General features: G+C 38.0%; 1 protein-coding gene across 2 annotated transcripts in view; it reads right to left on the bottom strand.

Moving 5' to 3' along the window:
- The window catches only part of UVRAG (UV radiation resistance associated), a 324,313-nt gene that overhangs the window by 144,419 nt on the left and 152,839 nt on the right, over nucleotides 1-27,055 (bottom strand). For both annotated transcript variants that reach the window (XM_068988472.1, XM_068988473.1), the window contains exon 8: nucleotides 19,703-19,829. In XM_068988472.1, the coding sequence (XP_068844573.1) occupies nucleotides 19,703-19,829 (127 nt within the window). The remainder of the gene's footprint in view (nucleotides 1-19,702; nucleotides 19,830-27,055) is intronic.

Genomic DNA, 27,055 nt, shown 5'->3' with positions numbered 1-27,055 from the left:
AAAAATAAAGTCTGACACTGTTTCCCCATCTATTTCCCATGAAGTGATGGGACCGGATGCCATGATCTTCGTTTTCTGAATGCTGAGCTTTAGGCCACTTTATATTAAAAATGTGCTTCTTATAGATCGCATTTAGTTGGGTCTTTTTTTATCTTTATAAAATCTGAATAATCTTAATTGTGGTATTTAGAACATGTACACTTAATATAAACACTGATACATTTAGGTTAAAAACTACCACTTTGTTAGCTGTTTTCTTGCTGTGTTCCTTGATGTTCACTTATTCTTTGTTTCTTTATCCCTCTTTTTCTATGCTTTTGGATTATTTTTTTATTCCCTCTTTCTTCATTATTGGCTTACTCTTACCTCCCCCTAAAATTTCTAGTTGACTCATTGGAAAAGACTCTGATGCTGGGAGGGATTGGGGGCAGAAGGAGAAGGGGATGACCGAGGATGAGGTGGCTGGATGGCATCACTGACTCAATGGACGTGAGTTTGGGTGGACTCCAGGAGTTGGTGATGGACAGGGTGGCCTGGCGTGCTGCGATTCATGGGATCGCAAAGAGTCGGACACGACTGAGCGACTGAACTGAACTGAAAATTTCTAGTGGTTGCCCCAGAGTTTACAATATATAACTTTAATTAATAAGTCTACCTTAAATTAGATTAAACCACTTCATGTAGAGTATAAAATCCTGAAAACCGTACACTCCCAACTCTTCCCTTCTCCACTCTTAAAATACTTCATAAATTTTACTTTATGCCTCTTACAAACCCCAAAACACTGCTGTTGCATTAGAAAATCAATAGCCTTCTAGAGCAACTAAAAATAAGAAAAACTGATGAACCTATTTGCACAGCAGCAATGGAGACACAGACATTGAGCACAGATTTTGGGGAGGGAGGGCGGAAGGAGAGGGTGAGATGTATGGGCAGAGTAACATGGTAAGATACATTACCATATGTAAAATAGACAGCCAATGGGAATCTGCAGTATGACAAATAGTGACAATCTAGAGGGGTGGGATGAGGGGGAAGTGGGAGGGATGTTCAAGTGGGAGGAGACATGGGTAGACCTACTCACGTTGACGTTGGGTAGAAACAAACATAATTCTGTAAAGCAATTATCCTTCAATTAAAAATAAATTAAAACTAATAAGAAAATGTCTTTATAATATCTTCCTTTCAACCATTTCTGGATTTCTCAATTTTTGTGTGTACAGCCAAGTTTCTGTATGGTATTATATTTCTTCTGGTGAAGAAGTTCATTTATCATTCCTTGAAGTATAAGACCACTGATTATGAAATAATTTAGTTTGATGTGAAAGAATCTCTTTATACTTCAGGTTAGATAATTTCTATTGACCTATCTTCAAATTTAATGATTCTTTCCTCAGTTGTGTGGAATACCAATGAGTCTGTCAAAGGCATCCTTTATCGGTGTTGTTTTCAGTTTTCAGACTATCCATTAGACTGTTTCTTAGAGTTCCCACCACCTCTCAGCTGAAATTTACCATCCGTTCTTCTACGTTTGCTACCTTTCCACAAAATTCTGAAGCATAGTAACTATATCTATTTTAAATACTCTTGCTGATAGTCCCATCACCTAAGTCATCTCTGAGTCTTTTTTCTGTAAACTTCTCTTGCCAACATTTTGTTGTGGGTAGTGCTGGTGGTAGTGGTAGCGAGGGATTTTTTTTTTTTTTTTGCTTTTTTGTCTCAAAATTTTTAATATTGAACATTATTTACAGGGCAACAGAGCCAAAAAGGACACGCTTATTCTTCTGTTAATTTGAAGGCAATTCAGTCAGAAATTGAGCTGGATCTGAGTTCTGCTGCTGACTTGCTTACCTTCAGTGCACGACATTCTTCAGATTCCCTCTGATTTGTCCCTCTGGGGGTGATGGTGGCAGTGGTAAAGATGGTCTGACATAGGCTCTTTCTCAATGGGACATACTATTCCCAGATTTAGGCACTCCCTGGGAATCAGCACCTAAGTAAGGGTGCCTCACCATGTTCTTGTCTCTTCAAGGGGTAAACTACAGTGGCTTGCTATTCTGTGCATTCTAGACTGGCTGGGGACAAAGGGAGGGAGTTCCTCTATCACTCTGGTTAAACCAGGCCATACTCTGTATTCCTGGGGAGGGCTTTCTCACTGATTCTGGCCCTCCCCTAGGGATTGACCGCCTTGAAATCTGTACAATTCTGTACATCATCCAGCTTTCTGTTGTTGTCAGGATGGAAGTGATGCTCCTTCCATCTTTCTACTTCCCAAACAGAGGCTGGAAGTCAAATCTGAGGATATCAAGTTTATTTAAAGCTCTATTCTTTGTATTTTCTGTTTCTTTGAGGTCAGCTATTCTGTTTGTTCAATTTGGTCTCATTCACAGTGTTTTCCTCAAATATCTGATGACCTTTAGTTTCCCCTTTAAATCCATGAATAAGTGATTAGATTGGTTAAGCAATAGGAAATAGTGTAGGTTTCCTTTGAAGCTCTAAGGACTTATTTACATAAAAGACTTCACCTCTGAATAGCAGCTCAGTGAAGTGGGCAGGTCCTGCTAACAATTAGTTTTCCTTCAGGGTATATTTGCTGAGAGAAGGTAGTAGCTTTCACTTTAAACCATTGCAACTATCAAATAGGGAGAACTTTACTTTGGGATTATGTTACTTTAGGGTATTCCAGTCTTAAGCAGAGCTGCTTTTCATGTTTTCCCTCTGGGTTGGTTGTAAAATTCCACAGTCAGGCTTTGCTCTACTTTTCTATGCCAAAATCTCATACCATGGGACCTAATCAGGTCAGGAATCCATTATGTTAAAAAGTAGCTGGAGTAAATGTTATAGGAAGTTACTCCAAATTCACAAAGAAAGAAAATGAGCCAGTAGACTGTTACCCTAATTACTGCTCCATTATTTCTGATTTCCATACTTGGGAGCTGCAAGTTGAGGCATCTGAGAGCTCTCACTGCCTTTCCAGAAACTCCCACTGCAACCTTTTCCATTTGTGTTCCAGGCTGCAGTTTTCCTCTACTCTAGCTTATTCATCAATACAACCCTACTTTGTGTATCTGAGAATTATGTAAAAAATCTTTGCTATTCCAGTAGTACGCTCTTTCATTTTCACCATTATCAAGAACTTATTTTTTATGCATGTATCTTTATCATCATATCAATAAGTCATTGAGAGGGAGAGAAAGTAAATGCATGGCTTGGTTTATCACACTTCAAAACTGCTTTTTGAAACCCTTGACCCTATGCATGCATACACTACGGCCTCTCTGTTCAGCAAGAACTCAAATCAAGCACTTTAATTTTAATAACCAAATGTCAATGCTGTCTTCTATAAAATGAATAGCTAAAGAATATGAATCTTGATTCAATCAACAAAACAAAACACAGACTCTTTAGGCTCTCTCTCACCAGAGAATTTGGTCTCAGCCTGGCTAGTGGTCAGCTCCTGTCAAAATTACAGTTAAAATCAATAAGCTCTCATTCTTCTGAGTTTTCTACATCGAGGCAGATGACCAGAAAGCAATATACTTAAACCATTTTAGTTTTTCTCCCCACAGAAATGCCTTTTCTGTACTATGATTTATGATGCTGCCCTTCTCAAGGGTTAATAGATATTTCTTGCTGTAACTTTTGCAGAATTGCAATTGACTATCATTTCACTATGCTATCTAATATCTAGCACGTAAGACACTGGATGCTAACTTCCTCTTGGAATTTAGTGTCCAGAGAAGATTTTTTGTCTACCTAAAGAACTGATATACTTCCTTGTAACAGGCAATAGGAAGCAACTGATACCTTTCATAACTCTACACAACTGGCTTAATAGCTAAGAAGGTCAGAGCTAATTTAATGCTTAAAAACAATAGGCAGATCCTATGGGAAGCAGTGTACTATACTGGAAAGTCTGTGGGCTTAGGAATACGAAAAATCTGGGTTAAATTTTACTTTAGGGACTCTAAACAAGTGCTAACTTCTCTAAAGTTCATTTTCCTCATCTGTAAAATGGAGATAGTTTTACTTTTACTGAATATTTGTATTCTCTCAACCTATCCCCATGAAGCTCCAAGTAGATAAAGTATACAACCAGCTTGTTTGATTTTACTTAAAAATAATCATCACTAAGCACAATCAGACACAACATCCAACGATTCTATTACAATTTCCTCCTTAATTTGCTTTCTCATTCTTGGAGATCACTACTCCATACATTACCCAAATCCTTACAACTCCTCTAAATCCTATATATTAACTACCTTACCTCATAAACCTGGAAATAATAGAAAGATTTCTTTATAATCCTACCTACAACCCAATATGAAACTCGGTGGCCCCTAGGCCATTTTCTTAGCCTTCTCCTCCTATTCAGTAGATAAGGAAAATATCTTCACTTACACTTTGAATTTCTTCTTTTCCAACCCCATGTCATGCTATTCTCTTCCTAATAAATTATTTTCCAGCAACAGTGGTCTCCCCTCTATTCTATAGTACAGGCACTTCCTATGTCCAAGCCTTTCACTTGCCATTCCCATTGCTAGAATTCTTATCTTGTAAGACGGAGCTCCTCAAGCAATTCTTTCCTGAGCAATCTTTGTAAAAGCAGTCTCCCAAAGTTCTATCACCACAGCTTGTTTAGAATCCTTCTCACAATCTGATATTTACTTTACTTGTTGGTTTCTTATTTATCATCTTACCCACTAAGTAACTATCCAAAACTGGAAGTCTTAATTCTTCCCCTTTCTCCCAATATCTGCTTCTCTCCAATATTTGTTTTGATGAACGGTTTAATTACCTGGCCAGCCGTCCAAATCAGAAACTGGAAAATATCTAAGTCTTTCTCTTTCCCTCTCTCCTCCAATCCACTAAATCATCAACAGTAGAGTCCATCATTAAATATCTTTTGAACCCACAGATTCCATCCTCCCTTTATTCCAAACTGTTTAGATTTTAATTATGTACTGCTTAGATTACTGTAATAATTTCCATTATGAGAATTCCTTACCCATAACTCTTCAAAGAGAACTTTCTAAAACATACACTTAATCTCCATTCGGTGTAACAGTTAGCAATACAGTCTTGTTCACTTTTTGTCTTTTAGAAATTTGCTTAAGTTATTTCAATAGATCCCAAACTTTTTGACATAATTTCCTTTTATGTCATTTTTTGGCTCTTCAGCCTCTCTTAGGGACCTTTACTCAAAGGTTAGTTGAACCTTTATGGAATTACCTGAAATTCTCCAATCAACTTCCATGCCTCTGTGTAACTGTTCCCTCTACCTGGGAAGTCTCACCTTCTCCCCCCAGCTATCAGCTCAAGTGTCACCCGCCTTACATGGAGTTCTGGTTTTCAGATGCTCATCATCTGTGTCCCTACGGTATTCTCTACATATTTCTGTCATGTAACCATCACATCTATCCTTCTGTTTCCATCATCTTATATAATGCCTGGCTCCTTTGGCTGCTCCAAAAATAAAAGTAGACATGTACATCCACACACATGCAATGCCCTTTCCACGTCCTTTACATGCCCTGTGATTGATCTCCTTTTACTTCTGTGTTGAAACATCTAATTGTAAATGTATTTTTTAGTAAATGTCATTTCCAATGCTTTTGAGGAGTAAATAGAGAAAAAACGATGACAAACCAAAACAAAATTCTGTCAGGTGGCTTACTTCTAAACATCTTTGTCTTCTATTGCAAGAGCGGGAGATTAAAATATGCTAGTTTGACTTTCTTACAATCCAACTAAGATACTACTGAAATAAATCATTACAAATATATGGCAAATGAATCATTCTGAAAAGAAAATCTGAGATTTACTAAGAATCCACCTTTTTCCTCCCCACCACAAAGCTGTTTGTCTTTTACTGCCTTTCACAAGCTACATACGATGCCAACAACCAAAAATAAAGAAACTTTAATGAATCCTGGGAAAACTGCCTTTGGGTCCAAAAAATTCTGAAAGGCAGTTATTCATTTTGAAGGAAATTTGTTTAGGAATTTCTGTCAGATGGCCATAGGAAATCAGAACATACACACAGACTAATAAAATTTAAATTTTGCCATCTTTTCTAATAAACATATCTTGAGTTACAAACTTTGTGAGAAGCAATTTTTCAATTTGTGACCTTATGACCTAAGAGGAGAAAATTGTTACACAATGCTTAATAATGTCTTTGTAGATTCAAATGGAAATCTATGACCTTTTGATGAAAGCTAAGGCACCAATTTAAACACACTGTCGGGGGACTTGACTGTTGGCTCAGTGGTTGAGAATCTGCCTTCCAATGCAGGAGACACTGGTTCAGTCCCTGGTTGGAGAACAAAGATCCCACATGCTGTGGGTTTAGTTGTGTGGGATCTTATTCCAAGGAATAAGGACAACCCAAGGAAGTCCATGTGCCTTAAAATGCTGCATGTTTCAATAAAGATAAAAAATACCACATGCCACAGCTAAGACCTGACACAACCAAAAATAAATAATACATAGATATATTTTAAAAATCAAATATACTGTGTGATTCTTCTTTTATCTGAGATGCAGGCCAAATGATTCACTGACCAAGCAGAAGTTAATTAAACATTTTAGTAGTTTAAACATATAGTAGTCATGTATGGATGTGAGAGTTGGACTACAAAGAACGCTGAGCACCAAATAATTGATGCTTTTGAACTGAAGTGTTGCAGAAGACTCTTGAGAGTCCCTTGGACAGCCAGGAGATCCAACCAGTCCATCTGAAAGGAAATCAGTCCTGAATATTCATTGGAAGGACTGATGCTGAAGCTGAAACTCCAATATTTTGGCCACCTAATGAGAAGAATTGACTCCTTGGAAAAGGCCCTGATGCTGGGAAAGATTGAAGGCAGGGGGAGGAGAAGGGGGCGACAGAGGATGAGATGGTTGGATGGCATCACCAATGCAATGGACATGAATTTGAGTAAGCTCCGAGAGCTGGTGATGGACAGGGAAGTCTGATATGCTGCAGTCCATGGGGTCGCAAAGGGTCAAACATGACTGAGCAACTGAACTGAACTGACATGCACACATACACATATATATAACTTTAATTACTCAAATTTCTTGCAAAATGATAAGAAATTACAATTGATAGAAAACTGCATATAAATCATTTATTTTGGCAATACAAGATCAAAACTTTTTTATTAACTACAATTACCAGAGGAATTTCTTTCCAGATCTGAACAATGAAATCTGACATTTCTGATCTCTTCTACACACAATGTCACTTAAAGAATGTGTTTTTGGTTCTTGCTTATCAAAACATATTACAGACTGTAAAATAGGAGTTGAGTATAGCTAATTAGAGAAATCCAATAGGTCATTCCCACCAAATGGCTTTTCATTAACAAATGACATCTACAGAAACATGTAGGTCAGAGAATCTCCCCCCCCCCCCAACATCTTATTGCTGGGAAATTTATCATTAGCATAAAACTCTAAAAAATAAAGAGATTCATCAAAAAAAGATGAATAAATCCCTAACCTTTCTGCCAAGTCTATCTCCTAAACTAACTAGAATCTCGGAGATGTAAGAAATCTTGACTATATAATCCAAAAGTTTGTCTGTGAAAAGGAAATAAGCCCCCCCACCCAAAGTTGGATGACTTGCCTAAGGATATACAGAGAGACTGGCAGACCTTGCATCCAGATAGCTTAGTTAATTAAGATACAATCAAATCCAAGAAATCTTTGGGGAAAATTCACTTTACTCATCCTGTAATAAAAAGGAATATAGCAGAACAAAATTCTCCAGCTAATAGTCCACAGGTCAAATGGAAAATCAGCAAACTATCAGTCAGTTTATCTGTTAGACATATACCAGAGGAAGCAACAATGATATTAATATTTACTAGAAACAAGACAGGCTTTGGATGAAATAAATCTCAATTTGAACCTGGATCTGTTATTTATCCATGCCACCTTGGGAAATGTCTCTAAGCCCCAGCTTTCCTAATTTGGAAAAGGGAGTAAAAATTATTATCTCTTGGTATTATTTTAAGAATTAAAAGATAATACTGTAAGTGAAAAAAGATCTGGCATGTTACACGATTTTAATAAAAATTACCTACTTCACAGTATTGTATAGGAGTCAGATTTTGCAAGGTTTTAGACAGCACGGAATGGTAAGAAAAGCAAGAATCTGGAGATGAAGGGTATGCATCTACATTTCAACTCTGCTCCCGTTTGTCCCTCGCTAAGGCAATGGCACCCCACTCCAGTACTCTTGCCTGGAAAATCCCACGGACGGAGGAGCCTGGTAGGCTGCAGTCCATGGGGTCGCTAAGAGTCGAGCACGACTGAGCGACTTCACTTTCACTTTTCACTTTCATGCACTGGAGAAGGAAATGGCAACCCACTCCAGTATTCCTGCCTGGAGAATCCCAGGGACAGAGAAGCCTAGTGGGCTGTCGTCTGTGGGGTCGCACAGAGTCGGACACGACTGAAGCAACTTAGCAGCAGCAGCAAGCCTCTTGCTTTCTCAGCATCTTATGAAATGAAGTAACAATACTTGCCAGGGAACTTTAAGGACCAAATATAACCATCCTTGTATAAGCACTTCCTAAGCATAATATTAAAAAGCAGAGACATTACTTTGCCAACTAAGGTCCATCTAGTCAAGGCTATGGTTTTTCCTGTGGTCATGTATCGATGTGAGAGTTGGACTGTGAAGAAGGCTGAGCGCCGAAGAATTGATGCTTTTGAACCGTGGTGTTGGAGAAGACTCTTGAGAGTCCCCTGGACTGCAAGGAGATCCAACCAGTCCATTCTGAAGGAGATCAGCCCTGGGATTTATTTGGAAGGAATGATGCTGAAGCTGAAATTCCAGTACTTTGGTCACCTCATGCGAAGAGTTGACTCATTGAAGACTCTGACACTGGGAGGGATTGGGGGCAGGAGGAGAAGGGGACGACCGAGGATGAGATGGCTGGATGGCATCACGGACTCGATGGACGTGAGTCTGAGTGAACTCCGGGAGTTGGTGATGGACAGGGAGGCCTGGCATGCTGCAATTCATGGGGTCGCAAAGAGTCGGACACGACTGAGCGACTGAACAGAACTGAACTGAAGTATAATATAGTGTTACATATATGTTATTGTTAATATAAAGAAACTAATTGGATTAAAAAGTAGTTTGTTACTACAAGGATTAGGGGAAAGTATTAGTTTCTAAATCATGTGGACTCTTTGCAATCCCATGGACTGTGGCCTGCCACTCTCCTCTGTCCATGGAATTCTCCACGCAAGAATATTGGACTAAGTACCTTTTGCTTCTCCAGGGGACCTTCCCAACCCAGGGATCGAACCTAGGTCTCCTGCATTGCAGGCAGATTCTTTACTGTCTGAGCTACCAGGGAAGCCCCCAGTTAAGGAATTCTGCTTTTGTAAAGTTAGTATCATTCCCCAGGCACCAATGAAGAGTTCTCAAATTTTATCAACATGTACAACTGTGTTTCAGTTCTACTGAAAACATTTCCTAAAAACCGAGGTTTCAAACCGTTTTCTAAACCAAATTTCAAGCAAATTAATGTAGGTCGAGTGTTGTTTCTTATCTCAAAGATTTTAGGGTTGAGTCAGAGCAAAAGACCCTATAAACCAATATATAATTAGTTAATGTGAAGGCTGTCTTTATTGAAATGCTAAAGAGGGGAAACCTGCTTTTCTTTTTTTAAATTAAACAGTGTAACTAAATATCTGCTGAAATGAAAATATATATATTAACAAACATTAATGTTGAAAAGATCAGTTCCTGACCCAGCTGGAAGTTCTATGGACCACAAGTTGGACCACTGCCTTCCAGGAATGGGAAGGGGAAACTTATAAGTGTGGATTAACAAGTCCCATCAGAGTTATGTGGCCACCCAACAAGTCAGGAACATTGGACAGAAATTATCTTTTTGTTGCCTCTTTGCATAAATCATTCAGCTGCAATGAATATTTGCAAAACACAATACATACATATATATATAAAACAGGCATTAGCTTCTTCCAAATGTGTACACAAATCAATCCCTATGGCACCACTATGAGCTGTTATCCTTCTTGCACAGATGTATAAAAAGATGCAGAAATTAACTTCTTTATGGTCATTCAGAAAAATCAGTAGCAAAGACAAAATGTCATGTTACTGACTCTGTATCCTAACTGAGCTTTTGGGCTGAGAACCAAGTATGAAGATTAAGCACCAAGTATCAAAGAGAAGCCATGATATGTAAGAAGCCACCAGTACTATTTTAAGTAGCAAATTATTTCACTACTGGCTAGCAAACACACTAAATCAAAGCTGCAAACAGAGTGACAAACACAATTTCCCCCTTCATGTTACCAATACCAATGGCTGAAGTGCTTCTAAAAAATCATAACAAAAAATAAATAAATAAAATAAAATAAAATAAAATATTGTAACATGGCTCAATATTCATTAAATAGTACATTGATGCACATGTACAAGAATGATGTTCAACACAAATGAAATTTTAATAGATAAGAGTATGTCTCTGGTAACCTAGCACAATCACTATAAAAATAGGAGTCTGCAGCAACTAGATTAGGGTCTACTGGTACCTAAATATGGTTAGCTGTATCTAGTCAACCTTTCTTTCGAATTCCTCAGGTCTCATTACCAGTCTACAAAGATTCCCAATGGCAGAAAAGCACAGCCAACAACAGCACTCATTCTTCTGCTTAAATTTGAGCCCAAAGTGTCAACGTTAGATTCTAACCTGCCAACGATTCTAAGAATTCAGAGAAATACAAAATAATACTCATCTCCAAAAACATATATGAAAGTGGGAAGAAAGCTCCTGAAGTACAAAGTCAGTGTTCAAAACCAGTAATTCTGAACCATTCTGGCAAATCCATATTTAACTTGAACATTACCATCCTTTCTTTCTATGATAAAATGGAGATATAAGAATGTGCTGACTATGACTTCACTCTCAGAGTCAAAATGGGTATCTACAAAATCTCAGTCTTCCTTTGTAGCACTGTTTGGCATCAGGAACTCTGAACACAGGCTCTGTCATAACTTGCTATGTGGCTTTGGGCCTCTGAAACTCAGTTTCCTCATCTATAAATTGGATAATAACATATATGATATCTTTATTAATAGGTGGATATAAATAACACTGCCTTTAATTCATAGGACAATTAGAACAAAATGAGATAAAGAATGGGAAACACATGACACTGCCTGGCACTAATAGAGCATTCTACAGATATTGGTGATTCTCATTACACCTGTCTTTTTTAAAATTAATTAATTAATTTTAATTGGAGGCTAATTACTTTACAATATTGTGGTGATTTTTGCCAGATATTGACATGAATCAGCCACAGGAGTACATGTGTCCCCCATCCTGAATGCCCCTCCCACCTCCGTTTCCACCCCATCCCTCTGGGTTGTCCCAGAGCACCAGCTTTGGGTGCCCTGCTTCATGCACTGAATTTGCCCTGTCATCTCTTTTACATATGGTAATATACATGTTTCAATGCTATTCTCTCACATCGCCCCACCCTTGCCTTTTCCCACATAGTCCAAATGTCTGTTCTTTACATCTCTTGTCTCTTTTCCTGTCTTGCATATAGGGCTGTCATTACTGTCTTTCTAAATTCCATATATATATGTTAAAATACTGTATTGGTATTATTACCACTCAGTCTTTTAAATGGGATAGAAGTCACTGTTTAGAAGTTCACCTGCTTCAAGGCTGGTGATAGGACTTCTATCAGAATAAAAGGGAAAAATACAACTGGGAACACAAATGAAAAACTATATCTCCCTATCTTTTTACCATATGCCAGAATAACATATATTCCATGGACTTTACACATCCTATTACTGATAAAAGGTGGTATCAACCTATGATTAAGTTTTGGAAAAAACAGAAAGAGTTTAATCATATCATCTGTCAATTGTAAACTTCAGTAAGGTATTTAATGTTTCTGACCATGATTCCTCAACTATAAATGTAAATAATAACTGTACCTACCTAATAAAGTTACTGTGGTGATTAAATCACTCATATCTATGAAGTGACAAGTATGGTAATCTGGGCTTCTCAGGTGGCTCAGATGGTAAAGAACCCGCTTGCAAAGCAGGAGACCCAGATTCGATCCCTGGGTTGGGAAGATCCCCTGAAGAAGGGCATGGCAATTCACTCCAGTATTCTTACCTGGAGAATCCCAAGGACAGAGAAGCCTGGCAGTTCATGGGGTCGTACAGAGTTGGATACGACTGAGCAACTATCACTTTCACATGGTAAATGAAATACTGTAGTTATCATTATTTTTGCTTCTCTTATTAGAAAAAGGCACAAGTTCCTAACCCCTCTAAACTCCTAGAGTGTTTTCATTTTAAAAACTGATGATCTTGAAAAAGATATGTAGACATACGTGCTACAGGTAGCAGGCAATTTGAGTATTGTAATAGTTAATGGTACTTTCAAAGCACACATACACACACACAAAAAAAAAAAAACAGAAAAAACAAAACCATGTCTTTTAGTAGATTAGACCTCTTAAAATAGATCTTGTATGTACACAACAGCTATCTATTTATTTGCAGTCATTCTAACAGACACTCTAATAGAAAAAGGTCTTGACCATAATATCTCATGATTTTTAATGGCAGTAGCCCAGACTTTCAGGTATAAATGTCAATATGCAACCTGTACTGGAATGCAGATAGTTCTGACAACCATTGCTAAAGAATATACAATTCTTCTACAGTATTTCTCAGGAGAATATCAATTTTCCCAAATGAATACTAAGCTAGAAACTATAGAAGTCCGCGTTCTTTAGCTCTGATGCTGATAACATTAGACTGATAACTGTAACTGTGATTCAATCCTTCAACAGATATTTACTGAATGCTAATCTGTCCCAGGCACTACCCCTACCCTCAGCGATCTTACAGTCTAGAGACAAACTAGCAAATATGTACAATGCTATAATGGAAAAGCACAGGTGCTATGGAAACACACATAGTACATCTAACCTAGTGGATAAGGGGGGAGGAGAAGGAGAAGGGGGCCAGTGAAGAGTTCCTGGAAAAAGTGATAATTAACAGAGGCCTAAACGCTGGTGAGACACACTAAAGCAAATTTTATTTTTTTTTAGTTCTAAAAGAATTTGCATATGGCTAAAGCATTGAGACTGAAGTGGATCATAGGAGGCATCTTCAGTCAGGAAGGACTTAATTTTAAATGGTACAGATATTCAACAAGGTGAGATATAGGAATAAGACAGAAAACACTGTGCTCCTATTTTCTTAAGATCATTTCAGTTTTACAACTCATCTGACCATCATACACACCCTTGCTACACAAAGTGTGTTCCATAGACCAGCAACATCAGCAGAACTTAGAAGCCTGTTAAAACTCAGCAGGATACTGACATAGTTATAAGTATTATTATTAATTTCATTTTACAGAGGAAGCCAAGTAACTGGATAAGGGTATACAGCTGGCAAATAATGAGCCAGGCATGCATCAAGAACTTTGAATCAAAATCTATGCCTCTAAATTTAAACTATATTTTTCTAAAATCACTGAAATAAAGTAAAATCACAGTTTCAAGATTATTCTTTAGCCCAACCTGTATTTTATATAGTTCAAACATTTTAAACTTGTTAGCCATGGCCTATTTTATTCACATTCCAAATACATTCCCAATACAGTAGATTTTATTTGCCATTACATTTATCTACCAATCTCATTGGTCTGAAATACAGTGAAGACAAACAGGAAGCAAAAAAAAAAAACCAACCATGATGCAATGCAGATGAACTAAGGACAGAGAATTCATGTCCTATATATAATGCACATGACCTAGACACAAGCCACTCAGAGCCTCACTCTATGCTAATGCTCCCTGGGTGCCATATAAGGCACTAACCTAGGCAGTAAGAAGGAAGCTAATATAAAAATGACAAGTTTCTGCCCTCAAAAGTTCAAACCAACTAATTGGTAAAATAAGGCAACATCAAAAATACTATGGGGATACAGAAGAGGGATAAAGAAATTTCTGGAAGAGGAAGAAAAAAGCCTCAAAAGAGACGTCATATTTGAGCATGTCTTTGAAGAAACAAAATAACTGAACCAAGCAGAGAAAAGGAACGTTCTCATAACAACAAGCAAAGAGGTGAGAAAGCACAGGAAAAAGACTATTGTTTCTAAATGATGGATCAACATGTATCAGATTTACCCTCTCACTGAAAACAACTAAAATAAAAATCATACAAAAGTATATGCAGCAAGTCTCAGATTCTGGGTAACAGGCAGCCCAGGACAATGGTTTCTGAGAGAAGGGAGAAAAGCCCTACTGCTTTATCGACTAAGTTTACATAATATTTTAAGCCCTTTGTTGTCATTTCAACAATCTTCACAGCATCTTCACCAGGAGCAGTTTCCACCTCAAGAAACCACTTTCTTGGCCCACCTAACACCTTATCTAAGTTTTATCATGAGCTTGTAGCAATTCAATCACATCTTCAGCCTTCACTTCTAATTCAAGTTCTCTGGCTATTTCCACAACATCTGCAGAGCTCTCATGTGACCACGTACTATCAATGAGCAGTAATATTTGGAAAGTAATCTCCTCTCCTAAGCAATAGGTCTCAACAGTAGGCCTAAAATATTCAGTACACTATGTTGTAAACAGACGTATGTGCTGTCTTCCAGGCTTTCTTTTTCCATTTATAGAGCACAGGCAGAGTAGATTTCGCATAATTCTTAAGGGTCCTAGGATTTCAGTTCAGTTCAGTTGCTCAGTCATGTCCCACTCTTTGCAACTCCACAGACTGCAGCACGCCAGGCCTCCCTGTCCATCACCAACTCCCTGAGTTTACTCAAACTCATGTCCATTGAGTCAGTGATGCTATCCAGCCATCTCATCCTCTGTCGTCCCCTTCTCCTCCTGCCTTCAATCTTTCCCAGCATCAGGGTCTTTTGAAATAAGTAAGCTTTTTGTATGAGGTGGCCAAAGTACTGGAGTTTCAGCTTCAGCATCAGTCCTGCCAATGAACACCCAGGACTGATCTCCTTTAAGATGGACTGGTTGGATCTCCTTGCAATCCAAGGGACTCTCAAGAGTTTTCCCCAACACCACAGTTCAAAAGCATCAATTCCACTGCTCTCAACTTTCTTTATAGTCCAACTCTCACATCCATACATGACTACTGGAAAAACCATAGCCTTGACTAGATGGACCTTGGTTGGCAAAGCAATGTCTCTGCTTTTTAATATGCTGTCTAGGTTCATAACTTTCCTTCCAAGGAGCAAGCGTCTTTTTATTTCATGGCTGCAATCACCATCCGCAGTGATTTTGGAGCCCCCCAAAAATAAAGTCTGCCACTGTTTCCACTGTTTCTCCACCTATTTGCCACGAAGTGATGGGACTGGATGCCATGATCTTTGTTTTCTGAATGTTGAGCTTTAAGGTACCTTTCTCACTCTCCTCTTAAACTTTCATCAAGAGGCTCTTTAGTTCTTCTTCACTTTCTGCCATAAGGGTGGTGTCATCTGCGTATCTGAGGTTATTGATATTTCTCTCAGCAATCTTGATTCCAGCTTGTGCTTCCTCCAGCCCAGTTGTTTCTCATGATGTACTCTGCATATAAGTTAAATAAGCAGGGTGACAATATCCAGCCTTGATGTACTCCTCCTATTTGGAACCAGTCTGTTGTTCCATGTCCAGTTCTAACTGTTGCTTCCTGACCTGCATACAGATTTTTCAAGAGGAAGGTCAGGTGGTCTGGTATTCCCATTTCCTTCAGAATTTTCCACAGTTTATTGTGATCAACACAGTCAAAGGCTTTGGCCTAGTCAATAGAGCAGAAATAGATGATTTTCTGGAACTCTCTTGCTTTTTTGATGATCCAATGGATGTTGGCAATTTGATCCTTGGTTCCTCTGCCTTTTCTAAAATCAGCTTGAACATCTGGAAGTTCACGGTTCACATATTGTTGAAGCCTGGCTTGGAGAATTTTGAGCATTACCTTACAAGCATGTGAGATGAGTTAACTGTGTGGTAGTTTGAGCTTCAGTTCAGTTCAGTCGCTCAATCGTGTCCGACTCTTTGCGACCCCATGAATCACAGCACGCCAGGCCTCCCTGTCCATCACCAACTCCCGGAGTTCACTCAGACTCATGTCCATCGAGCCCGTGATGCCATCCAGCCATCTCATCCTCGGTCGTCCCCTTCTCCTCCTGCCCCCAATCCCTCCCAGCATCAGAGTCTTTTCCAATGAGTCAACTCTTCGCATGAGGTGGCCAAAGTATTGGAGCTTCAGCTTCAGCATCATTCCTTCCAAAGAAATCCCAGGGTTGATCTCCTTGCAGTCCAAGGGACTCTTAAGAGTCTTCTCCAACACCACAGTTCAAAAGCATCAATTCTTTGGCGCTCAGCCTTCTTCACAGTCCAACTCTCACATCCATACATGACCACTGGAAAAACCATAGCCTTGACTAGACAGACCTTAGTCGGCAAAGTACTGTCTCTGCTTTTGAATATGCTATCTATCTAGGTTGGTCATAACTTTTCTTCCAAGGAGTAAGCGTCTTTTAATTTCATGGCTGCAATCACCATTTGCAGTGATTTTGGAGCCCCCCAAAATAAAGTCTGCCACTGTTTCCACTGTTTCCCCATCTATTTCCCATGAAGCTTAGAGAATGGTAAATGAGCACTGGCTTTGACTTAAAGTCACCAGCTGTGTTAGCTCGTAACAAGAGAGTCAGCCTGTTCTTTAAAGCTACGCATTGACTTCTCTTCTTTAGCCATGAAAATCCTAGAAGGCATCTTATTAAATATGGATGTTTTGTTTTCACTAAAAATGTGCTGTTTAGTGTCGCCACCTTCATTCGTTATCTAGCTAAATCTTCTCGATAACTTGCTGCAGCTTCTACGTCTGTACTTGCTATTTCACGTTGCACTTCTATATTTCAGAGACAGCCTCTTCCCTTAACTTAATGGAGTAACCTCTACTAGCATCGAGCATTTCTTCTGCAGCTTCCTCACCTCTCTCAGCCCTCAGAGAATTGAAGGGAGTTAGAGCCCTGCTCTGGATTAGGCTCTGGCTTAATTGAATTTTCTGACTGATTTGACCTTCTAAGCAGACCTTAGTCTAAAACTTTCTCTGTATCAGCAATACAGCTATTTAACTTTTTATCCTCCATGTACTCAATGAAGTAGCACTTTTAATTTCCTTCAAGAACTTTTCTTTGCATTCACAGCTTGGCTGTTTGGCTCAAGAGCCTAGCTTTCAGCCTATCTTGGCTTCCAACATGCTTTCCTCACTAAGCTTAATCATGTTTAACTTTTGATTTAAAGCGACAGACATATGACTCTTCCTTTCACTTGAACATTTAGAGGTTACTGTCAGGTTATTAACTAACTTAATTTCAGTATTATTGTGGCTCAGGGAATAGGAAGACTCTAGGGGAGGGAGAAAGGGAAATGGCTAGTCAGTGAAACAGAACATACATAACATTTATTAAGTTTATTGTCTTATATGGGTCTGATTTGTGGTATCCCTAAACAATTACAATTGTACATCAAAGACCACTAATCACAGATCACCATAACAAATACAATAATAATGTAAAAGTCTGAAGTATTGCAGTTATCATAGGATCTAGCGATTCTACTCTCAGGTATATTCAAGAGAAATAAAAACATACTTCCCTACAGAAACTTAGATACGAATGTTCACAGAACCACTATTCAGAAGGACAAAAATGGAAACAATCCAAATTTTCATCAATGGATGGATGTACAAATAACATGTAGTATATCCATGTAACTAAACTGTATTTTAAAAAAAGAAGTAGTGATGCATGCTACAACATGAATGAACCTTGAAATATTACATTAAATGAAAAAAGTTGATTATAAAAGACCACACATTGTATGATTCCATTTATAAAAATTGCACAGAAAAAACAAATTTATAGAAGCAGAAAACAAATCAGTGCTCACTTAAGATTTGTGAAAGGGGGCATGTGGATCAACTGTTTAATGGGTACACATTTTCTTTTAGAAGAGACAAATTGTGATCATTGTACTACCCTATGAATAAACACCAAAACACTGATTTATACACTTTTAAATGACCTGCTTGGTATATGAATTAAATCTCAATAGAGCTGTTTAATAGATTGTTTAACAGAGAAAGCAATGGCAACCCACTCCAGTACTCTTGCTTGGAAAATCCCATGGACGGAGGAGCTTGGTAGGCTGCAGTTCATGGGGTTGCTAGGAGTCTCGGACACAACTGAGTGACTTCACTTTTCATTTTCATGCATTGGAGAAGGAAATGGCAACCCACTCCAATATTCTTGCCTGGAGAATTCCAGGGACAGGGGAGCCTGGTGGGCTGCCATCTATGGGGTCACACAGAGCTGGACATGACTGAAGCAACTTAGCAGCAGCAGCAGAGCTGTTTAAAAAACTTTTCATAATTTTCTTATGTCATAAAATAATTAGAATAGAGTCACTTTAATTATGTGTGTGTACATGTGTGTATACATGTGTGTGCACTCAGTCACTCAGTCATGTCTGACTCTTTGCAAACCCACTGTTGCCCACCAGGCTCCTCTGTCTGTGGGATTTTCCAGGCAAGAATACTGGGTTATAGTATAAACTGAATTATAAATATATAATTAGCTTATAGTATAAATAAATTTTAAAAAATTATAAAAAACACAAAAAATTATGCAAACCAATTTTTAAAAAAGCAGAGTGGGGGGTTACTTTAACAGGTGCTTCAAAAGGAATATTCCCAATCAGTAAGAAACACAAAATAGTGTTCAACTTCATTAGTCTTAAGGGAAAGAAAAATGAAAATTTCAAGAGGACACTACAACATACCCACCAGGAAAGCTAAAATACAAAAACAGAAAGTATCAAACACCGACAAGGATGTAGGATACATTGCTGAATGGAGAAGACATAATCTGGCAAAACTACTTTGGAAAACTTTTGGATACAACCTACTAAAGCTGAAGATACGTGTATCCTATGACTATGTAATTCTGCTCCTGGGTTTACAGCCAAAAGAAATGCCTTTAAAAAATGTCCTTTAAGAAACATGCAATAATGCTTCCATTCATGGAAGCATTAGAATGGAAGCATTATTTGTTATAGTCCCAAACTAGAAATTAGTGAAATGCCAAAAGCAAGATTAAATAAATTCATATTCATACAGTAGAATACTATTAGCAGTTAAAATAACTAAGACTACATTACATTCAGCTAGGGATGAATCTTACAAACAAAATGTTGAAAGCCAGCACATAAAATGTACATATTATATGCTCCTATTGTATACAGTTCAAAATCAGGCAAACTCAATCTACGGTATATGGAGTTAAGGTAGTAGGTTGTCTGGCTAGAGATGCCATGAATGGAAGAGAACATGAAGCTTCTGGGGCTCTGGGGTCCTTATAATGCCTGTTTCCTGATGGGAGATTCTGCTTATGCAGGTGTGTTCAATTTGAAAATGTGAAGTGTGTGTGTGCGCGTATGTACACTTTATGTATCAATTTCAAAATACTTCAAGAAATTTTTAAAATTTGTTTTAGCAAACTTATAAAAGATGACTATTGAAGCCCACGGTGAAAAAGGAAAATTGCTGAACGTGGAGGCTAGGCAGTGTGTCAGGTATTTCACTCACCTTTGTCCCGTAATGCAATCTGCTCTTTATGCAGCAAGACTGCCTCCCGACCCAAAGCTTTCTTCTGTCTTTCCAGTTCATTTCGAAGCACCAAAATTTTTAATTGCAGGCACTCACTTTCTTTTTTCTAAATAATTAAAAATACAGGTAAATTTATGAATATAAACGTTATGACTGAATAATAACATGCACAATGTTTCAAATGTGAGTGGTTTAAAACACTTAAATACTCATGTAACATAGATCTCTTGAGTGATTTAATTATCAGCATCTGTCATTTTAATGGAATGAATACAGATGTAAGCAAAATGCAGATTAGAACTAAATCTAAAGTCTGGGAACAGTTCTTTCTAAAAGACACTATAAAATATCTCAGGCCTCTTTCCTGACACCACAATGCAATATGACACAAGTTAATAATAAAAAAAAAAAGGGGGGTTTCCTTGGTGTTTCAGTGGTTAAGAACCTGCCTTGCAAGGCAAGGAACACTGGTTCAATCTCTGGTCCCTTCATGCCTCAGAGCAGCTAAGTTTATGCGCCACAACTACTGAGCCATGCTCTGGAGCCACAAGCCACGACTACTGAAGCCCGTGCGCCTTAGAGCCCATGCTCTGCAACAAGAGAAGGCACCCGATGAGAAGCCTGCACACCGCAACTAGTGAGCAGCCCTGGCTCGCTGCAGCTAGAGAAAGCCTGCACATAGTAATGAAGACACACCACAGTGTAAAACTAACTCAACTTTTTTAAAAAGTCCTACTGGAATTAGAAATTAGACTGATATTGAATTAAAAATAATAACAATAAAGAAACAGAGTTTTCAAAATGTTCAACACAGAGTTACCTTAGGACCCAGCGTTGCACCCAACAGAGTTAAAAACATGTCTATACAAAAATATGAGTATGACTGTTAGAGCAGCATTACTCATAACAGCCAAATAATGAAATCAATCCAAACGTGCATTATCTGATGACTAGATAAATAAAATGTGGCGGATATACAAAGGAATACTATTTGGGAATAACAACAAGTGAAGTACTGATATATGCTACAACATGGATGAATCCTGAAAACATTATACTAATTGAAAAGAAGCGAGTTTTAAAAGGCCACAGACTCCCATTTATACGAAATTTCCAAAATAAGCAAATCCACAGAAACAAAAAGAAGACTTCCATCCTTACCAAGCTAAACTAAAGGTGCTCTAATAACCCACAGATTTTGGAGAAATCCAAGTAGGGACCTGGTGTTTTCAACCCATCCAAACAGTAACTAACCAAGCCACACCACACCTTCAGCCACAAGCCTGGAGCCTTGTTAACAGCTGTACAATGCAACCTTCTTCCTCCCTACTGGGTAATATCAGAGGCAGCCAAGTAGAGAGAACTTTCACTACTAGGCATTGGTATTGAAACCACCCTATCATCTACATGGGCAGCTAGAACTCCCATCCTTAATCAACACTATCAACTCCTTTTGCACACACACACACACACACTCCCTCTCTCTCTCACACACACACACATCTCTGCCACATGGGTGTCAACAGAAGCTTCTTGGGGAACTTGGACTTCTACCCCAACTTGGCAGTAATGAGATGGTTGCTCTTCCTTCCTCTACCAGAGGTGTCAGAGGAAGTCAGGTAAAATAGAAGATTTAAATAAGATCCAGAGACCATAATACCCCAAATGTACAAGTTTCAAGGGAAATCACTCATGATATTAAGAACTACGAAGATGTCAAAGTAAATAAAAAAGGATAATCAACAAAAGCCAACACTTGAGACAAACAGAAAATATAATTATCTGACAAAGATCTGAGAGTAGCTATCACAAAAATGCTTCAATAGAAATTAAGAACCTATATGGGAATAGAATCTTAAAAAGAGTGGATATATGTATAACTGATTCACTATGCTATACAGCAGAAACACAACATTGTAAATAAACTATACTCCAATAAAAATTAATTTGAAAAAAGAAATTAAGAACATGCTTGAAACAAATTAAAACAGAACATCTTGACAAAAAAAAAATAGAAAATCTCAATAAAGAGAGTGAAAACCTCAGAACTGAAATTAAAAAACTAAATGAATGAGCTCAGAAGAATGTAGGAAACAAAGAAAAGAATCTTTAATCTGGAAGACAGAACAATAGAAACTACCCAGTTTAAACAACAGAGATTCAAATGAACAGAACCACAGGAATCTGTGGAATGATACCAGTTTGTATCATCAAGTACCAGGAGGAAAGTAGAAAGTGAGCAAAAATGAAAGGTACTTGTAGAAATAATGGTTACAAATTTACCAAATTTGGCTGAACTCCAAACAATAAACTACATGAAGAAAATCACAACGTAAATGAAACTAAAAGCTATGTTTTTGAAAAGGTCAATATGGATAAACTTCTAGCCAGGCTAACCAAGAGAAAAGACAGAAACTACTAATATGAGAAATGAAAGAAGGATCATCACAATGATCTCATGGACATTAAAAGAATAATTTAAAATACTATAAACAACTCTATGCCCATAAATTTGATAACTTAGAAGAAATGGATCAACTCCATGAAAGACAATCTACCATAACTCACACTAGCAGAAATAGTTAATCCACACAGGCATATACACACACACACACACCTCACAGTAGGAGAAACAGCATATAAATACACACACATATATGTATATGTATATATGTATGTCTATTCAGATTATCTAGTTCTCCCAGTGTGAGTTATGGTAGTTATGACAGATGATAAATTTCTTATATATAAGAAATTAAATCAATAATTAATGACCTTCAAAAACATAAAGCACCAATCCTGATGGTTTCACTGATGAATTTTACCAAACATTTAAATAAGACATAATACCATTTTTTGAAAATCTCTCCCAAAAGTTCCAGAACAACTTCCTAACTCATTCTATGAGGCCAGCATCAACCTCACATCAAAATCAAAGACATCACTAGAAAGGAAAATTACAGATCAATATTTCTCATAAACATAGGTGCAAAATCCCCAACAAAATATTGGCAAATCAAATCATCTATATATATAAAGAATTATACCATGGCCAAATGAACTGTATTTCAAGTATACAAGACAAAGGTTCAGCTTTCAATAATTAATTAATGGATTCACCACATCAACCAGGCTAAAGAAAAAAAACACATAACCATATCAATAGGTACTGAAAAAGCATGCAACAAAATTCAACTAGAAGTAAAGAAGAACTTCATCAATTTAGTAAAGAATACTTGCCAAGAAACCTACTAATATTTGCCAAAATATTTAATGGTGAGAAACCAGATGCTTTCTTCCTATGCTGGAGAACAACACAAGGATGTTCCCCACTTTCACCACTCTCTTAAGCATGTACTGAAAGTCCTAGCTAAGCAATAAGGGAAGAAAAGGAAATAAAAGATATATATACTGGGAAAGAAGAAATGAAATCATCTTTGTTTACAGACGGTATGATTGTCTATGCAGAAGATTCCAAAGAATCAACAACAACAACAAAAGAGAAACCAAAAAAAAAAACAATCTAAAACCTCCTAGAACTAATAGGTGATTATTAGGAGCAAGGTTGCATGACACAGTTTTAATATACAAAAGTCAACTGCTTTCTTACATAACAACAAAAGATAATGGGAATTTGAAATTAAAAACACAGCATCGATTATATTAGCATGAAAGTATAAAATACTCAGGTATAAATCTAACAAATTATGTAGAAGAGCTACAAGAAGACAACTACAAAACTCCAAAGAAAGTAGTCAAAGGAGACACCCCCCCAAAATGGAGAATATCCATGATCATGGATAGGAAGATACTATTAAGATGTATCAGTTTTTCCCAACTTGATCTACAGATTTAGCAACATTCCAACAAATTATTTTGTGGATATCAACAAACTGATTATAAAGTTTAAAGAGAAGAGCAAAAAACCCAGAGTCACCAACAAAATACTAGGGAAGTACAAAGCAGGAAGACTGATACCATCTTCTGTCAAGACTTACTATAAAGCTACAGTAATCAAGACAATTGGGTATGGGCAAAAGAAGAGACAGACAGATCAACAGAACAGAATATAGAGCCCAGAAATATGGTCCCCAACTAATCTTTGAGAAAGGAATAAAAACATCTCAATGGAGAAAGGACAGCCTTTTCACCAAAGGGTGCTGGAACCACTGGACACTCACATACAAATGAACAAAAACAAAATAAAAAATTTAGATACAGACCTATACGTCTCACAAAAATTAAGTCAAAATCAATCACATATCTAAATGTGAAATAAAAATTACTACAACTACACAACTTTTAAAGGATAACAGTGGAGAAAATCCAGGTAGCCTTAGGCTTGGAGATGGTTTTCTAAATACAACACCAAACAACGAGTCATGAAGGTAGAAATTGTTAAGCTGGACGCCATTAAAATTAAAACTTGTGCTCTGCAAAAATGACTATTAGTAGAATGAAAAGAGAAGCCACAGACTAGGAGAAAATATTTGAAAACCAATTATCTGATAAAGGAACAGAATACAGAATGTGCAAAGAACTCTAAAAACTCAACAACAGAAAAATAAACAACCCAATTAAAAAACAGGCAAACAATCTGAACTATAACCTCATCAAAGAAGATGTAGGGCATATAAAAGGCATAGTAAAGTAAATAAGCATATGAAAAGATTCTCACTATAATAAGTCATCAGGGAACTGAAACTCAAACAACGATTAGATACCACTACACAACTATTGGGGCTTCCCTGGCGGCTCAGACGGTAAAACCTCTGCCTACAATGCAGGAGACCTGGGTTCGATCCCTGGGTCAGGAAGATCCCCTGGAGGAGGAAATGGCAACCCACTCCAGTATTCTTGCCTGGAGAATTCCATGGACAGAGGAGCCTGGTAGGCTACAGTCCATGGGATTGCAGAGTAGGACACGACTGAGCGACTTCACTTCACTTCACACAACTATTAGAATGGTTTAAATAACTCATACTGACAATACTACATGTTTGCAAGCATGTGGAGCAACAGGAACTTACACTCATGGTTGATTGATGGCAGTGCAAAATGGTACAGCCATTTTAGAAGATGGTCTGGCAGTTCCTCACAAAATTAAACGTAGGTTTACTATATGATCTAAAAACTGTGTTCCCAGATATTAACCCAAATGAGCTGAAAACTTGTGTTCACACAGAAACCTACACATAAATGTCTATAGCAGCTTTATTCAAAATTGCTAAAACTTGGAAGCAACCAAAATATACCTCAAAAGGTAAACAGATAAACTGTGGCATATCCAATAACAATGGAGCATTATTTGTCAAAAAAAGAAAAAAGAAAGAAATGAGCTATGAAAAGCTATGAGAAGACATGCAGGAACCTTAAATGCATATAGCTAAGCTCAACATTCAGAAAACTAAGATCATGGCATCTGGTCCCATCACTTCATGGCAAATAGATGGGGAACAGTGGAAACAGTGTCAGAGTTTATTTTTTTGGGCTCCAAAATCACTGCAGATGGTGACTGCAGCCATGAAATTAAAAGATGCTTACTCTTTAGAAGGAAAGTTATGACCAACCTAGATAGCATATTCAAAAGCAGAGACATTACTTTGCCAACAAAGGTTTGTCTAGTCAAGGCTATGGTTTTTCCAGTGGTCGTGTATGGATGTGAGAGTTGGACTGTGAAGAAAGCTGAGCACTGAAGAATTAATGCTTTTGAACTGTGGTGTTGGAGAAGACTCTTGAGAGTCCCTTGAACTGCAAGGAGAGCCAACCAGTCCATCCTAAAGGAGATCAGTCCTGGGTGTTCATTGGAAGGACTGATGCTAAAGCTGAAATTCCAATATTTTGGCCACCTCATGCGAAGAGTTGACTCACTGGAAAAGACCCTGATGTTGGGAGGGATTGGGGGCAGGAGCAGAAGGGGACGACAGAGGATGAGATGGCAGGATGGCATCACCGACTCGATGGATATGAGCTTAAGTGAACTCCGGGAGTTGGTGATGGACAGGGAGGCCTGGTGTGCTGTGATTCATGGGGTTACAAAGAGTCTGACATGACTGAACTGAACTGAACTGAAGTAAAAGAAACCAATCTGAAAAAGCTACATGTTGTATCATCGCAACTATGTTACATTCCTATGTTACATTGTTATATTGAGTGCTGTACTCAATATGCCATAAAATTTGGAAAACTCAGCAGTGGCCATAGAACTGGAAAAGGTCAGTTTTCATTCCAATCCCAAAGAAAGGCAATGCCAAAGAATGTTCAAACTACCGCACAATAGCACTCATTTCACACACTAGCAAGGTAATGCTCAAAATTCTCCAAGCCAGGCTTCAACAGTACATGAACCAAGAACTTCCAGATGTTCAAGCTGGATTTAGAAAAGGCAGAAAAACCAGAGATCAAATTGCCACCCATTAGATCATAGAAAAAGCAAGAGAGTTCCAGAAAAACATCTGCTTCTGCTTTACTGACTACGCCAAAGCCTTTGCCTATGTGGACCATAACAAACTGTGGAAAATTCTTCAAGAGATGGAACACCAGACCATCTTACCTGTCTCCTGAGAAATCTGTATGCAGGTCAAAAAGTAACAGTTAGAACTGGACATGGAACAACAGACTGGTTCCAAATTGGGAATGGAGTACATCAAAGATGTATATTGTCACCCTGCTTATTTAACTTATATGCAGAGATCATGAGAAACACTGGGCTGGATGAAGCACAAGCTGGAATCAAGATTGCCGGGAGAAATAGCAATAACCTCAGATATGCAGATGACACTACCTTTATTGCAGAAAGCAAAGAAGAACCGAAGAGGCTCTTAATGAAAGTGAAAGAGGAGAGTGAAAAAGTTGACTTAAAACTCAACATTCAAAAAATGAAGATCGTGGCATCCAGTCCCATCACTTCATGGCAAACATATGGGAAAACAATGGAAACAGTGACAGACTTTATTTTCTTGGGCTCCAAAATCAATACAGATGGTGACTACAGCCATGAAACAAAAAGACGCTTGCTCCTTGGAAGAAAAGTTATGACCAACCTAGACAGCATATTAAAAAGCAGAGAAATTACTTTGCCAACAAAAGTCTGTCTAGTCAAGGCTATGGTTTTTTCAGTAGTCATGTATGGATATGAGAGTTGGACTATAAAGCAAGCTGAGCACTGAAGAATTGATGCTTTTGAACTGTGGTGTTGGAGAAGACTCTTGAGAATCCCTTGGACTGCAAGGAGATCTGACCAGTCAATCCTAAAGGAACTCAGTCCTGAATATTCATTGGAAGGACTGTTATGCTGAAGCTGAAACTCCAATACTTTGGCCACGTTATCCA

Source organism: Capricornis sumatraensis, chromosome 16, assembly GCF_032405125.1.
Source record: "Capricornis sumatraensis isolate serow.1 chromosome 16, serow.2, whole genome shotgun sequence".
Classification (NCBI taxonomy): Eukaryota; Metazoa; Chordata; class Mammalia; order Artiodactyla; family Bovidae; genus Capricornis; species Capricornis sumatraensis.
The sequence above is the reverse complement of the archived record's forward strand: the minus strand, read 5'-3'. Positions and strand labels throughout refer to the sequence as shown.